This window comes from Cydia pomonella, chromosome 9, assembly GCF_033807575.1.
Source record: "Cydia pomonella isolate Wapato2018A chromosome 9, ilCydPomo1, whole genome shotgun sequence".
Classification (NCBI taxonomy): domain Eukaryota; kingdom Metazoa; phylum Arthropoda; class Insecta; order Lepidoptera; family Tortricidae; genus Cydia; species Cydia pomonella.
Window position 1 is genome coordinate 22,561,574 of NC_084711.1, and position 12,254 is coordinate 22,573,827.

At 35.7% G+C, this 12,254-nt stretch overlaps 2 protein-coding genes across 2 annotated transcripts in view; both read right to left on the minus strand.

The window, feature by feature from the left end:
* Positions 1-2,479, minus strand: part of LOC133520959 (ankyrin repeat domain-containing protein 29) — an 85,978-nt gene extending 83,499 nt beyond the window's left edge. Inside the window, exon 1 of the mRNA XM_061855674.1 lies at positions 1,624-2,479. Coding sequence (XP_061711658.1) covers positions 1,624-1,635 — 12 coding nt within the window. The 5' untranslated portion in view covers positions 1,636-2,479. The remainder of the gene's footprint in view (positions 1-1,623) is intronic.
* A 413-nt stretch (positions 2,480-2,892) lies between these two features.
* LOC133520956 (zinc finger protein Xfin) overlaps positions 2,893-12,254 on the minus strand; it is a 65,977-nt gene continuing 56,615 nt past the window's right edge. Inside the window, exons 5-7 of the mRNA XM_061855670.1 lie at positions 6,267-6,365; positions 5,166-5,322; positions 2,893-3,317 (exon numbers count right to left, since the gene is read on the minus strand). Coding sequence (XP_061711654.1) covers positions 3,126-3,317; positions 5,166-5,322; positions 6,267-6,365 — 448 coding nt within the window. The 3' untranslated portion in view covers positions 2,893-3,125. The remainder of the gene's footprint in view (positions 3,318-5,165; positions 5,323-6,266; positions 6,366-12,254) is intronic.

Here is a 12,254-nt window from a genome sequence, read left to right on the forward strand (position 1 = left end):
TGGGGAAACAGCTTCCAGTATAACATCAATAGAGCTCACGTCATCATCATCAATAGAGATCACGTAAAAATATATACATGAACTTAAATGAGTATATTTTTAAAGATTGTTGTGTAAGTATAAACATTTTTGTAGTTGTTATTCATTTGCAAGTTATATCGGGTCAAACAAGTTTTGACATCCCCCGCAAACTGGTTTGAATCTACGGGAATATGCGATTGGTATAATTTGCATGATTGCTTCGCTTTATATTCGAATATTTTACTAGGTACCTAATTTTCTCATCTATTCACAGGTTAACTGGAAGAGATCCCTTAAATGGATAAGTTCGCCTTTGTACTTAGCTTTTCTAATTATAAGTCACATTTATTATGTGTTTTACAATAAAGAGCTTACTACTACTGCTACATTTGAAATAAATTATATGAGTAACAAGTAAGTAGTTTGATGTTTAGTGTGTAATATGACATATGTAACATAAAGAATTAAATTTCTAGACTATTGTAGGAATACATGCCCATTCCATATTTAACAATCAAAATACGTCGTATTCGGGCTCATTCATAGGGCTCATTTCCATTTTTTTTTCGTTGAACTTGGCGCTTTCACTACCTGCCACATTTTGCGAGACTGTAGGTAGGACGGACAAAAACGTAGGTCTAAGTTTATGATTTTGACATATAATTTAGAATATTTTCTGTAGATTTAGGTAAGTAATATATCTAGGATACAATTATACATACATACCTTACTTATTGTCTATGGTTTCCGCGTTTGTAGGTAAGTAGGTATTTTTATAGGTTTGTAGGCTATATTTTTTGCTATGAACTATTTTATTTGTTGTGTATTAATACATTCCGCTGTATCAAGAGCATGTATAGTTGTACTATATACGGTTTTACAGATCTAGATCGAACGGTAACACATACCAACTCTATACACGCAAGGTGCTTTTAACTGTCTATCTAAAAATATATTATCTTATCAAAGAGGGTAAATTAAGAAATAAATAAACTAAGCATAATAATCAACAAAACAAATTTAAATACCGACTACAGTATTCAATATGAGAATGAATGAACAATATTTTTTTAAAGTAACTAAGCTTCTTTCTCATAATATAAAAACGTAATTAAAAATTTTGAAAAAACCCACGACGGTTAAAACGTAGTTGAAAAAGTATGCACAAATAAATGTTTACTGCAGCGCCCTCTGATGAGTTGTCACCATAACACCTATCTAAGAACATGCACCAATCAAACCCGAACCCATCACTGAAAACCGCATCAAAATCGGACTAGTAATTTTTAAGAAAAATGGCAACATTAGTTTGCACAAACATCCTCTCACCCCAAACGCATATACCGTCTCCGTTCCGTCGTGGGTAAAAATGGTATCTTTATCAGTGATTTAAAAAATATATACTACCTAGTACCTACTACTTATTACATATGTTAAAATAAAGTTAAAAAATACCGAATGTACAATAAATTGCATTGAAGAAAATAAAACAACACGCGTTTGCTTTATCCTGTTTCAACACGAGAAACATGCACGAAATATTAGTAAAACGATACGCAAGGTCAGCTTAAACCAGCAAAACAAATTACACTCAATACATACCTTTAAAGACATTTTTCTCAATCGATTTTTCAGCAAACAGTCATTATTTTAAACAATTTCACAGGACGCAGACGATATCGCACAAAACAATCAACAAAATTATGTAATGTACTCTAATATCACTGGTATTACAACACAAATAATTTAGGTTATTTTTTAGTCACCAATGTTTACGACTTTAAATTGTATTAATGTTTTAAAAGCGACGTACGTCACTGCTCGATGACATCTCACGAGTGATTATTTTTCTCTCATTCAGCACTATCGTTCTAAAGTATCATTTTATTGCAATTGTCCTTGGCGCTAGTGTCTATGTAACAAGGTGTCTTAAGTGGGCGTTTAGTTTAGTTCCGAATTCTGCCACATGTATTAATGATTTGGTAGTTTGGTGTGAATGTGCTATATTGAGTTGAGTGTTGCTAGTGTTATAAATATTTCTCAACAATATAGTAAAAAAATAAATGAATTGTTTTAGTATTTGACAATTACAATTATTAATAATACTGTTAAATTTTATGTACCTAATTAAAAACAATACAAAACTAGATTTTATCACGCGTGATTGTATCACACTGCCATCTAGTGATAAAAGTTTTTGTTGTGTAAATTGTATGCTCTTAGTGTATGATCATTTAGTTCAGCAGCTTTCCGCTAGATGACTACTTTGGTCGTGTTTTAATTATTTGAATAATAAGTATTCTATTTTGTTTTGATTAAGCCGAAAATTATTTAAACGTGTTTCTTAATAAAATTTTTATGACACACATCGTGTATCATTTTTAATTTTGTCTTTGGCATAGGTTTCAATTTAAACAATAATTTTGTGCATACATGGTGGCGCCACTAATGTTTCAGATAAAAAAAAAAACAAAATTAAAAAATTTGAAAAATCCACGACGGTTAAAACGTAGTTGAAAAAGGATGCACAAATAAATGTTTACTGCAGCGCCCTCTGGTGAGTTGTCACCGTAACACCTATCTAAGAACATGCACCAATCAAACCCGAACCCATCACTGAAAACTGCATCAAAATCGGACTAGAAGTTTTTGAGAAAAATGGCAACATTGGTTTGCACAAACGTCCTCTCACCCCAAACGCATATACGGTCTCCGTTCCATTACTCAAAACAAAACAGATTACTAAAACGCCCTGATAAGGTACCTATATGGTTTTTATTTTATTTTATTTTTATTTATTACAGATAAATCACCTTACCTCCATAAACGCTCAAGGTTGTAAAAGGTGGGAGATAAATAATAAGTACCATCAATACTTGACTTTGTTTATTTATGTATGACTTCCTGGCCTTTCTATATACCAAAACGATTTATATTTACTTACCTATCATCAATGCGACGCTAAGCAATGCCAACGCAAGCCGATGGAATTCGAGTTCTACAGAGCGTTCAAAACCTCCGTTGGGTAAGCCGAAGCTGTTTTTTGCTTCAAATAAAGTGTCTGATTGGCTCATAATAGTTAGGACATGTACTCCCAGGCAACGTCATTCTACCATCAGATGCCTTTTAACGGCTTCAACAGCGGAGCGGACGTCATAAAGATCCCCATGTGCGATGACGAGGTGCGCGCGCAGCTCCGTAGCGGTGTCGGCGCCGAAGGTGCAGTCGGCGGCGGCGCATATGTATAATGGTAAGCCGCGGTGAGCGCGGCGAAGCGCATGCTTACGGAGGTTCTCCTGTAACAGAGTAGGTAGTAGATTGTACAATTAGAGCATAAAATAACCCTTTTTTCCGAAGCAATTGGGTACTTGACACAAACAAAATTTAATAAATGGATAAAAAATGAGCCATCCATTATAAAAAAGTGGAATTGAAAAAACTATATAAAAATACAAGGCTCCGAAGTCACAAGAATTTTTTTTTGTTTTTCAAAAATAGACAAGAAAATGGTACCATTCGATTCTTTACATTTTTTCAATAAAGCAATATTTCAGGGTCAAATTGGCAATTTCCTTGATCTTCCATACGTTTAGGACAGACTTATATGATGTGACGTCACATCACCTTATCATTTTGTTAGAGGCGTTTCAATCATCGTTTGACATTATTTACAAAAAACAGTCAAGTAGCCAATTTCGGTTTTTAGCGATGTGTGATTAGATAACAGTGGCGGCGCGTCACAAATATTCACAGGGAACCCGGAGCTAATTTTGCTTTCCTTTTCTCCATGAATCGATCGTGAAAGTACTCAACGGGCTGAAATTAGACAAGCCGGTGGGAATCGAGTTCTTTGAACGATCCGCCACTGTTAGATAATAGAATCAGACCATAATTAGTTGGCAGCGATTTTCACAGCCCAAACAGTGAAAGGGTCATTAAAACGACAAACTTCTATGAAATTATGACGATTACTTAACACTTGCACAGACTGGGCTATTAAAATCGCTGCTAACTTATCTTGGTCTTACTCTAGGTATTTATAAATTTGTCAGACAAGGTGGTCAAAGGTATGCTTCATGTGCGTGAGGACTCCTCTCAGATAGAAAGGCAAAATTTTGTTCGACTTGCGGGCTTCATGGCAGATGATATGATGTATCTTCAAATGGCTATTGCGGTTCGACCAGGAGATTGACAAATATCTAAGGCCGGGCCTTTCAGGCACTAAGAATGGTGATAGTTCAGCGGTGTCACTCACGAATTCGAGCCAATCGAGCAGTTTAACGCAAAGTTGCGACCAAACGCGCGCGTGATGCGAACTCATCAACTAATCACGTTGTGGACTAAGACTGCACGATTGGCACGAATTCCTGTGCGTGGCACCGCTGTACTGGCCCCATTCTTATTGCCCGTAAGGCCCATCCTTATTACATATAAATAATAATAAATAACAAATAAATATTATAGGACATTATTACACAAATTGACTAAGTCCCACAGTAACCTCAATAAGGCTTGTGTTGAGGGTACTTAGACAACGATATATATAATATATAAATATTTATAAATACTTAAATACATAGAAAACATCCATGACTCAGGAACAAATATCCATGCTCATCACACGAATAAATGCCCTTACCAGGATTTGAACCCGGGACCATCAGCTTCGTAGGCAGGGTCACTATCCACTAGGCCAAACCGGTCTTCATATGTCAATGCATGTCCTCATTTATTATTTATGTTACAGGGAAGGGACCAAGGACTTGTAACTCAAGCCGGATGAGTTTAAATAATTTTGAATTTGTTGTTTCGTTCATTGAAGCCTTGAGAAGCGGAATATTGACGTTGAAAGACATCAGAATCATTCTGCGCCTTTTTTTGTTAGTGATTACCTTGAAATTAGCATAACAGCTGCTTTCAAGGGTAAACAATGTACCAGCTACTTTCAAGAGGATCGCCGTGCAGAAAGTAATTCATAGTTACCTACATTTAGGTAGGTTAATAAATAATTTAGGACTCCTCTACAGGATGGCCCAGCGTAGGCCAGTCTTAGCACGCAGCTATGAGGTGGAATGAGATAGCATGCGTCCCTTGGACTGGTCTGCGCTGGGCCATCGTGTACCTAGAGGAGCCATTAAACTTACTAAACTTGCGCAGGTGAACTCGCAATGTGGACATTTGTATGGCTTGCGAGCTTCGTGGCAGATGAGGTGTCTCTTCAGATGACTATTCTGGTTGGTTCTGAAAGGGCATCTGGGACAGCTCAGGTGTTTTAGTCGTACGCCGTGAGTGGCGTAATGTCTGGAAAAAAGAATAGATTATTGCAAAAAGACCAACTTTTATCAGAAAGTATGTAATGTAACTCATATTAAGAAATATGGCGTAATATTTATCAGTTCGTAAGAAGCGTCAAACTGTACCGTGTGACGTGTTTGGGATTTAGAAACAGCGCGCCAAGCGGAACGTTTTGGAAACTCAAAATCCCATACAAAATGACACTTAACGCAAACGCGAACGTCACGTTTCGCTATCGAATAAATTTACACTAAGGGTCTCTGTTGTGACACTGTAGTGTGTTTATTTAAAATAATTATTTAACATCATTTACAATGGCTTAAAACTATTTAAGTAATTATTTACAAAAGCGCCATCTAACGACAACAGTAAAAACGATTGATGACAGCGCCATCTCTGTGTGTGCTGTAGCAAGCGAAATGAAACGCATGTGAAGTTGTTACAACATTTAAGAACTTCGTCAAGAAGACGCAAGGTGGCGTTAAAATAAAATAAAAAAATTGTTTTACTAATTTGCAATGAAATATGAGTATGTTGGGAATTAGCATGGTTAAGTAATACTTATAGCTACTGTTACACATGCTCTAGAATAGCATGCTAAAAAGCGTGCTATCAGTATGCTTAATATGAGCATGCTTATGGACTGTTTACATTTGCTAGCAATGAGCATGCTAGTTTTAACATTTTACTACTACGATACTAGCATGCTCAATAAGCAAACCTCACAAACCTGTTCACACGCGCTAAAGCACGCCCCCTTCCACCCGCGCTGCCGGTAGCATGCCTAAAAATCGCACGGCCGTCGATTTAACGAGTAAACTCGAAATGAGCATGCTCATTATTAGCAATGTTTTGACACACATACTACTAAGTAGCATTTGCTCAATAGTGGCATGCTTTCGTGCTAGTAATCAGCATGCGTAATTAGTACCATAAGTTATAAAGCATACTTAGTATATTGTTTAGGTGTTGAAGCGACGTAACCGCATTGCTCGTAGGGGCACAGAAGCTCGGTCGCTGCTTGACAGGAATGTGAAGAGAGTTCTTGTCTGAAAAACATGAAACAAATTAAAATAAAATGGTGTTATCAGTTTTACCCATGAATTGATATGCAAATTGCTGTCATACAAAACTGATGTATTCTGAGGAGTATAGTATGACACAAACAACATTTAAAATACCTACAAAAACATATTTTATAACAGTTGTAAACTTATTTTTATAAATAAACATAATTTTGTAAGTATAGATACTCGTAATTTATGACAAACTATTTTTCTACTTGAAACATTTACAGAGTTGTATTAATTCGCACAGGCAGATTTTTAAGTCGTGACTTTTTGTAGGCATAACTTACGTAGGTAGTTACAGTCGTCATCAGATATATCGAAGCGGCTATGTTGCTCACAAATATCTGAACACGTACTCTATTATCAAGGGATTAGAGTGCGTGTTCAGATATTTTTGAGCACCTCGGCTGCTCCGATATATCTGGGCCCTATTTAATAAAAATTACAATTCGACAATTTTGTAAAAAAGTAACATATTTGTTTTTATCTACTGTTTAATAAATCCTACAAATAAGTAAGAAACTTACAAGTAAATAACAATTATTACCATTGTAAACATTGTTTAATAAACGTTTACAAGTGTAAAAAATGCCTATACTCTTAATGATAAAATTGTAGTTACAAAATTGTAACGGTGAGGTATAATTTACATAAAATGTAAGTTTTTTCTACAAGTTCTTAATAAATGAGGGTAGACTTATTTGTTACTTATTAAGAAATTATTAAATTGGTTTACCTATTTTATTTGCCCGATCAAATCAAATGCCGACTGTACGCCTCAATATAATATGCGCGCTGGTTTGATAGCGAAACTAAAACACCCCCCGCGTTTTCGAACTTCGCGTTCGAATATTATTTGAATTTGAAATTGGAAATCTGCCGCTGGACACCCTGTATATCTGCGATAGTGTCGAGGCATACAGGGTGGTGGTGTTAACGTGTTATCCGTCTCGCACTGAGTTATTGTCGTCGCTTAACTAACACTAGTGGCTCTGTGAACTGTAGACCTCGTGAGCATAGCTCGAAACTGAATAAATGTACGGATCCGCCATTTAGAAAGATTTCCAAAAAAATAATCCACAAAAAACTATTTAAATATTGAACCTGCTCACAAAGTTTAACGAAAATCGGTTGTCAATTGCGACTTGTAGAGGAGAACATCCAGACATATTTTTCTGCTCTGGCCGCATAGCCAACGTGCATATCGTTCACGCTCCGTGGCGAACGAAACGCAACTGTCACAGTCGCACTAATATGGAAGAGTGATAGAGAGAGATGACCACGCTACGCTACGGAGCGTTAACGATTGTTGATACGAGTTTTGTGGTCACATGTGTATTAATTTCAATTATTTATTTAATTCGAATCCACAATAGATCCATAATTGTTAGTATTTACAACAAATCTTAAAATTAATTAAGGTTAGTGACATACAAAATAATAATAATAAATCTAATAATATATCTACAAGTACAAAAAAATAAATATAAAAAAATAAATATAACTAGGCAATCTAGATGCACCACTTCTCAGCATCTGTATTGCATGCACTTCTCAGCATGTGTTAATACCTAAGTATATTCATCACGCGTCCTCGTGAAATCTTCCGCCATTGTATATTTCATGTACATACATTGTATATTTCATGTACATTTATTTACGACCGATCTGGCCTAGTGGGTAGTGACCCTGCCTACGACGCTGATGGTCCCGGGTTCAAATCCTGGTAAGGGCATTTATTCGTGTGATGAGCATGAATATTTGTTCCTGAGTCATGGGTGTTTTCTATGTATTTAAGTATTTATAAATTATATATATCGTTGTCTAAGTACCCTCAACACAAGCCTTATTGAGCTTACTGTGGGACTTAGTCAATTTGTGTAATAATGTCCTATAATATTTATTTATTTATATTGAAATAACTAGAAAGAGTTCGTGATTCTGGCCATAAATACAAAAATCACAGATAATTTCCCTTTCAGCCACTTTCGGAACCAAAGTTTCGAAACCAGTTGAGAAAACAGAATTATACATCTTTTTCCTAAACCGGGTTGCTTAAACAGAAAAACAAGTCTCTTTGGAAACTTAGTGCTTCTGGGCATTTTCCGCAAGTCGACAACCATTGCGCCTATTTTGCGTGAAACAAGGTAGCGCTACTCTAACCACCCCAGCTCCTCCACGAAGCCTAGCAATGTTTTCAGGTTGCTAACTGCCGCTGGCGGTACAAAAGCCAAGCAGTTGCTTGCCATTTAATGCGTAGACAACCCTAGCGTTGTGCCGGTGCGCGCGGTGCGGTAAGCGGCGCGCTGAAGGTCACTCCAATGTATTTTTGTGTAGGTATCAAAACGGTAGGTATTTGCGTTTTCTTTGAGAGATAAGTATCTGTTCGTAAGAACTATTATATAATATGTGTCAATACCACTACAGTGACAACAGTATGAGGTCCCTAGCGACTTTCACATTGTTTTTCGTTTCATTTGGCATTTGTCGATGTACGATTTTCATCTTGGCCTCTGGTCCGTTTGAGCCTACATCTCGGCACGCGTTCGCTACAGGATGGTGCGGAATCCAGCTGCATTTCTTGGCCGCCGTCCACAGCCCTAACTGATGTTATTGCCGGCCATGTTTATTGGCTGCTTTGTTTCCGGTTTTTATGCAAGTGTAACCAACTATCTAATATTGTCTTCCTCGTTTTTTAACCGACTTCAAATATTTCGAAGGAAGTTTTACGTTAAACAATGTACCGGGTGGGGCATGTAACAGGACCAAAAAATTATACTGTCGACTGTAACTCTTCAAACTGACCAATATTTGTAGTATTTTATAGTATTTCTTGAGGGTACTTTCAATTAACAATTTAGGGCTTAAATATCAGAATGAAAAACTAAATTTTAATTGCTTGTTAGCACAAAAAAAGAAAAAACCTACTAGGAAAGTAAAATGCCCTAGAGCAGAAACGTATCACTTTCTGCATACTTCATAAAACAACAACAGTTCAATATAAAATCTACAATTTTGCGTTACGAGGGTAGTGCTACCGACAGTGCTACCCTGTATACTCATACTCACACTCATACTCATACTCATACTTTATTAATAATATAAATTACAGGTCAGGGTTATACCTCGATAATATCGCAGATGGATACCCGCGCTTTTGTAAGTAGATCAGGTACAGTCACGTCTGAAAATATAGATACGAAAAATGTGCCAAAAATATGTATAAACTACCTTAATACATTTATACATATTTTTGTTACTTTTTTCGTATTGATATTTTCAGACGTGACCGTACAATACAAGGTATTTTGTTTCAGGTTTGCTTACATAATACACTCTTTATAAGTTTCGTATTTCTAGGAACAACTAGGTACGATGTTGTTCCTAAAAATACGGTACGGTAGGTATGTTATGTACCAAACCCAAATTTCTATTCAATAAATAAACAACGGGTTGCACTCAGGGAGTGCCGTGCCGTGCCGAGAAGTGAAAACTTGAATATGAATTATGAACGTTGTGCATTTTTGATATTTTGGAATGGTTAGGGAATAATTTTGCACGAATTGCTTTAATTATCAGTATAAAACTACTATCATTTATGTGGTAAAATACAATATTCATTTATTGCGCTAATTATCGTACACAAACATGACAATTTATATTATATTAAAAATTTAACACTTCTGAACTATTACAATTATTTAACATTAATAAGTTTCTCTCACAGAAAAATCAACTTCCATCCATAATTTCAACGACTATCATTATCATTTCTAGATCCAACATGGAGTTTTTCGATCAGGTCACGTGTCCGTCTTACGAATTTTCAATCTGACGAATCTGTCGGTCACATGACCTGTCGCGCGTTTAACATTTCTTCCTCATCACAAAAAGTGCACAGCGCCGCTAAAGAAGTTTTCACTTAAAAAAATTAAAAACCTACGCATCATGCCAAAAAATCCAATTTGTACCAAAAATACATTACATCATTTTGGAAAAGAGCTGATATTCTTATACTGCCGAGTCGATTTTTATAAAAAAAAAATAGCTAAGATCTACCGCAAGGAAACTCGCTTTCACATAAGACAAACTGGTTCGAAATCGGTCCTTCCGTTTAAGAGCTACAATGCCAAACAGACATTAGCGTCAAATATATAACATTCATCTTACGATAGGACATTCAGTTCAGTTCAAATATACTTTATTCATGTAGGCCTAGCAACAAGCACTTATGAATAGTAAGACAGTATTACATCTTAAGCTAATTATCAGAGCAATTTATTGATGTTGTAAATATTAATGAATATAATACTAATGAATATAATTAATAGATCAAATTTAATACTAAGAATTTCACAAAATATCGTCATACAAAAAAAAAACAAATGTATAAAAAATACTAGTCTAGAATGTTTCTAGAATAAATTCTAAATGTCAAAATAAATAAAATAAAAACAACCAAGGAAGTACATGCATTGGAATATCCATTTCATCATAATTATTCAAATATAATAAATAATTAATCATTTCGAATCACAATTAATTCCACGTTGTTTTATCATTGATATAGTCTTGTGTGGTATAATAAACTTTAGAAATAAGTTTACGCTTTACATGATTCTTAAATTTATTAATTAATAACTCAGTAATATGGTTTGGAAGTTTAGTATAAAATCTTACACAATTACCCATGAATGATTTTTTTAATTTTATGGAGCCGAGTGAAGGGCACTGCGAGCTTATGTTTATTTCTAGTATTAATATTATGAATGTCACAATTTTTCTTAAAATCGGCAATATTTATTATGCACATACAGAATATTCTCATAAATCTATTGACAGTGCACTGTCATGATGTCAATTTCCTTAAATTTATCTCTAAGTGAGTCTCCATGGTTCATTTTATATATTGCTCGAATAGCCCTCTTCTGCAGAACAAAAATGGTATTTATCTCTGAAGCACCACCCCACAGTAAAAAACCATTCAAACTTGCACTGAATTTAAAAACGTCCTCATTAAAGTGCATGCTCACCGCATGTTAGATTAGAACTAAGTCCTTAAGTCCACCACACTATTCCAACTAACTCGGCCATTATCACCATAAAGGGCCGTCTCGGCCGCCGATGGCCGAACTTAGGCCGTATCTTAGCGTTATAGTGCATTAATGCAGCTGCAATGGTGCATTGAGGATGCACGTGTGATTGAGCTCCGTTATTTTTATTATAATTGTGTTTCTGTGTTTTGTGTAGCCAGAAAGTACTTGTGAATTTAGAGACTTTCTTTTTTAATTCTTGGAGAACAATTTGAGTTGCCTGCGAGAAAAAGTTAGAGGTATGGGCATTGTGAATGTCATCTCGCTTTGTGTGGTAGGGTACAGCACAGCTGATGTCATTCCAGATCTAGAGCAGAGCCCAACTGGGGACGTACCTCCACCTTACAGAAAACAGCAGCCAAATAACACTAGACCCTACTCATACTGTTCTGTTCCTGCGGGTGAGTAAGGTTGCCAGAGCTCAACGAGGGTGCGGAGTTGCAGGCTTACATAGGCTACGGAGATTGCTTACAATCAGGCACGCCGTACGCTTGTTTGCCACCGACGTAGTATAAAAAAATTAAATGAGAAAAAATATAGCTAATAATTTTTCAAAAAGTAATAATATTTTATAAATTTAAATTAATAAATTTGGAAAATTATGTAAATATATTCTACCTTTTTATAACGATGCGAAACGCTTATGCTTATCGACCTTGTCGTTATGGTTTTTGGAATTAGGGTAGAAAAAAACAAGACTTGTTTAGAACTAAGGCGAAGAAACCATTGCCATTTAGCATTAAGTCCGCCATCATACGTTGTTGAATCAGTCATA